The sequence below is a fragment of the Nansenia antarctica genome (assembly GCF_963989245.1).
Source record: "Nansenia antarctica genome assembly, chromosome: 6".
In the NCBI taxonomy this organism is placed as follows: Eukaryota; Metazoa; Chordata; class Actinopteri; order Argentiniformes; family Microstomatidae; genus Nansenia; species Nansenia antarctica.
This window is the reverse complement of record NC_137676.1, coordinates 74,023,473-74,025,972: the sequence shown is the minus strand read 5'-3', so window position 1 is coordinate 74,025,972 and position 2,500 is coordinate 74,023,473. Positions and strand designations below refer to the sequence as shown.

At 49.8% G+C, this 2,500-nt stretch overlaps 1 protein-coding gene across 2 annotated transcripts in view; it reads left to right on the top strand.

Annotated features, from left to right (window-relative positions):
- Window positions 1-2,500, top strand: part of LOC308160196 (glycerol kinase-like) — a 41,606-nt gene that overhangs the window by 12,291 nt on the left and 26,815 nt on the right. For both annotated transcript variants that reach the window (XM_080534090.1, XM_080534091.1), the window contains exons 5-7: window positions 1,058-1,137; window positions 1,394-1,531; window positions 2,413-2,500. The exon at window positions 2,413-2,500 is cut by the window's right edge and continues 22 nt beyond it. In XM_080534090.1, the coding sequence (XP_080390216.1) occupies window positions 1,058-1,137; window positions 1,394-1,531; window positions 2,413-2,500 (306 nt within the window). The remainder of the gene's footprint in view (window positions 1-1,057; window positions 1,138-1,393; window positions 1,532-2,412) is intronic.

Here is a 2,500-nt window from a genome sequence, read left to right as displayed (position 1 = left end):
TAGGAGGGGGGGCTCCCCTGGTGCTTGGAAAAAAGACTAAAAACAAGAGGACCAAGGGTAAAATAAAAAGGGAAAAGAGCTGGTTTACATAAATAAAGGCTATGTACACTATCTACTATACTATACTACTATACAATAAAACACTGTGCTGTACTCTATGCTATAAATATCCTAACTTTTTTCTTTATCTGAACCTTATGTACACAAGGGTTGTCATATTGCACATAGTGTTATTGCACATTCATTAAAGTGTCGCAGTTAGCAGGTTTGAAATGTTCACAGTTGTATTTCAATATTGCATTTATGTTTACAATCTAGTAGCTGCCATCAAATTGTCTAGATTGTCCAGGGCCTAGAACCGAGGTCTTTGCTGTGTTCAGGGCCTGAATGGCCCTGGGGTAGAAGCTGAGCTTCAGTCTATTTGTCTGTGCGAACATGGTCCTGAACCGCCTGCCTGAGCGCAGCCGAACAAAGTGTTCGTTCCCAGGGTGGGATGGGTCCCTGGAGATCTAGGAGGCCTTCCTGAGGCAGCGTGTGTTGTACAGCTCTTCCAGAGAGGGGAGGGGGGCGCCGATATAATCCACAGGAAAAGTATATCCCACCGCGTGACTGCCGCTCTCTTCTCCAACGCGACGCGCAAGTTTTACAGTTTTACAGGCTCTAATCTTTGGTTCAAAACCAACAGCAAAACATTTATATATGTGGTCGACCGCGACTGTCGAGAACAAAAACCTGTTCCTGTTCACCTTCATTAACACAAGTCTCTTCACCTGCGCCAGAACGCTTTGACAGCTTATTTAAAGAGACAGTCCCCCAAAACAAGAAGACCTTATGTATCACAACACCAGGAAAATAATAACAGAAAAACACTTCATGGTCCAGCCACACTACACACACACCCACCCACACACACACACACACACACACACACACACACACACACACACACACACACACACACACAGTTAACCCCTTGTGTGTGTGTGTGTGTGTGTGTGTGTGTGTCTCTGCGTGTGTCTGTGTGTGTGTGTGCGTGTGTGCGTGTGTGTGTGTGTAGTGTGGCTGGACCTGAGGACTCAGTCTACTGTGGAGCGTCTGATCGACAAGACCCCTGGGAAGAACAAGAACCACCTGAAGGTGAGGAGGGGGGGGGAGGAGGAGGAGGAGGAGGGGGAGGAGGAGGAGGAGGAGGAGGAGGGGGAGGAGGAGGAGGAAGAGGAGGAGGAGGAGGAGGTGTAGTTTCAAATACTTGAGTGCTTGATTTGAGAATAAAATAAATATAATTTATATTTCTCCCTCCCCCCCGTCTCTCTGTCTCTCTCCCCCCTTGTCTCTCTCTCTCTCCCCCCTTGTCTCTCTCTCCCCCGTCTCTCTCCCCTCTCTCCCCCCCCAGCATAAGACGGGCCTGCCCATCAGTACGTACTTCAGTGCGGTGAAGCTGCGCTGGCTGATGGACAACGTGGAGGAGGTGCGCCGGGCGGTGGAGGACCAGCGGGCCATGTTCGGCACCGTGGACTCCTGGCTGATCTGGGTACGACCCCCCCCCCCCCGGGCCTGGCCCCCAGAACCACCTGGTTCTCTTTAACCTTTAACCTTACTACTCCAGGCTTAACTGGAGAGGGGGGGGGAGGAGAACCATGTCAAAGACATGTTTATATAAAAAATATATATTATTAGTAGGGGTGCAACGGTTCTCGGTTTTATTTCGGACGGTTCGGTTCGCCTTCCACGGTTCAATACACTAGTGAACCGTGGAGGTTCAATACACTAGTCGGTTTATCCTGTTTCATTCAAAGTCGGAGGTGGAGTTGGTCTGGAACACAGCTGCTTCTTGCTCAAATGTTTGTTCATGGCGAGCAGAGTTGAGAACATGACAACAGTTCTGGTTTTGGTATTGAATACAGCGATGAGGGAATGAAAACAGTGAACAGAAACACGTGTCGCAGAAATGCTTCACGCGTGTCGTATAACCGCATAAAATGCGCACAATGCATATATGGGCTACAGCTGGTACAGCTCTCATAGGTCAGGTACATGAGCAAGAGGAAAGTAACATTTTGTAAATAAATAGTAGCATTTTGTCTCTCCTTACGCACAAAAACACGTACCGAAACCGAACCGAAACCGTGACACAAAAACCGAGGTTCCACCGAACCGCGGACCAACTGAACCGTTGCACCCCGAACTGAGAGAGAGAGAGAGAGAGAGAGAGAGAGAGAGAGAGAGAGAGAGAGGAGAGAGGGAGAGAGGGAGAGAGGGAGAGAGGGAGAGAGGGAGAGAGGGAGAGAGGGAGAGGGGGAGAGGGAGAGAGAGAGAGATTCTCAGCTTTGAAATGAGGAAATGGAATTGAAAGTTGACTCCTGGTCTGACGTGTGTGTGTGTGTGTGTGTGTGTGTGTGTGTGTATCCTCAGAACCTGACGGGGGGGAGGAGCGGGGGGGTCCACTGCACAGACGTGTCCAACGCCAGCCGGACCATGCTGTTCAACATCCACACCCTGG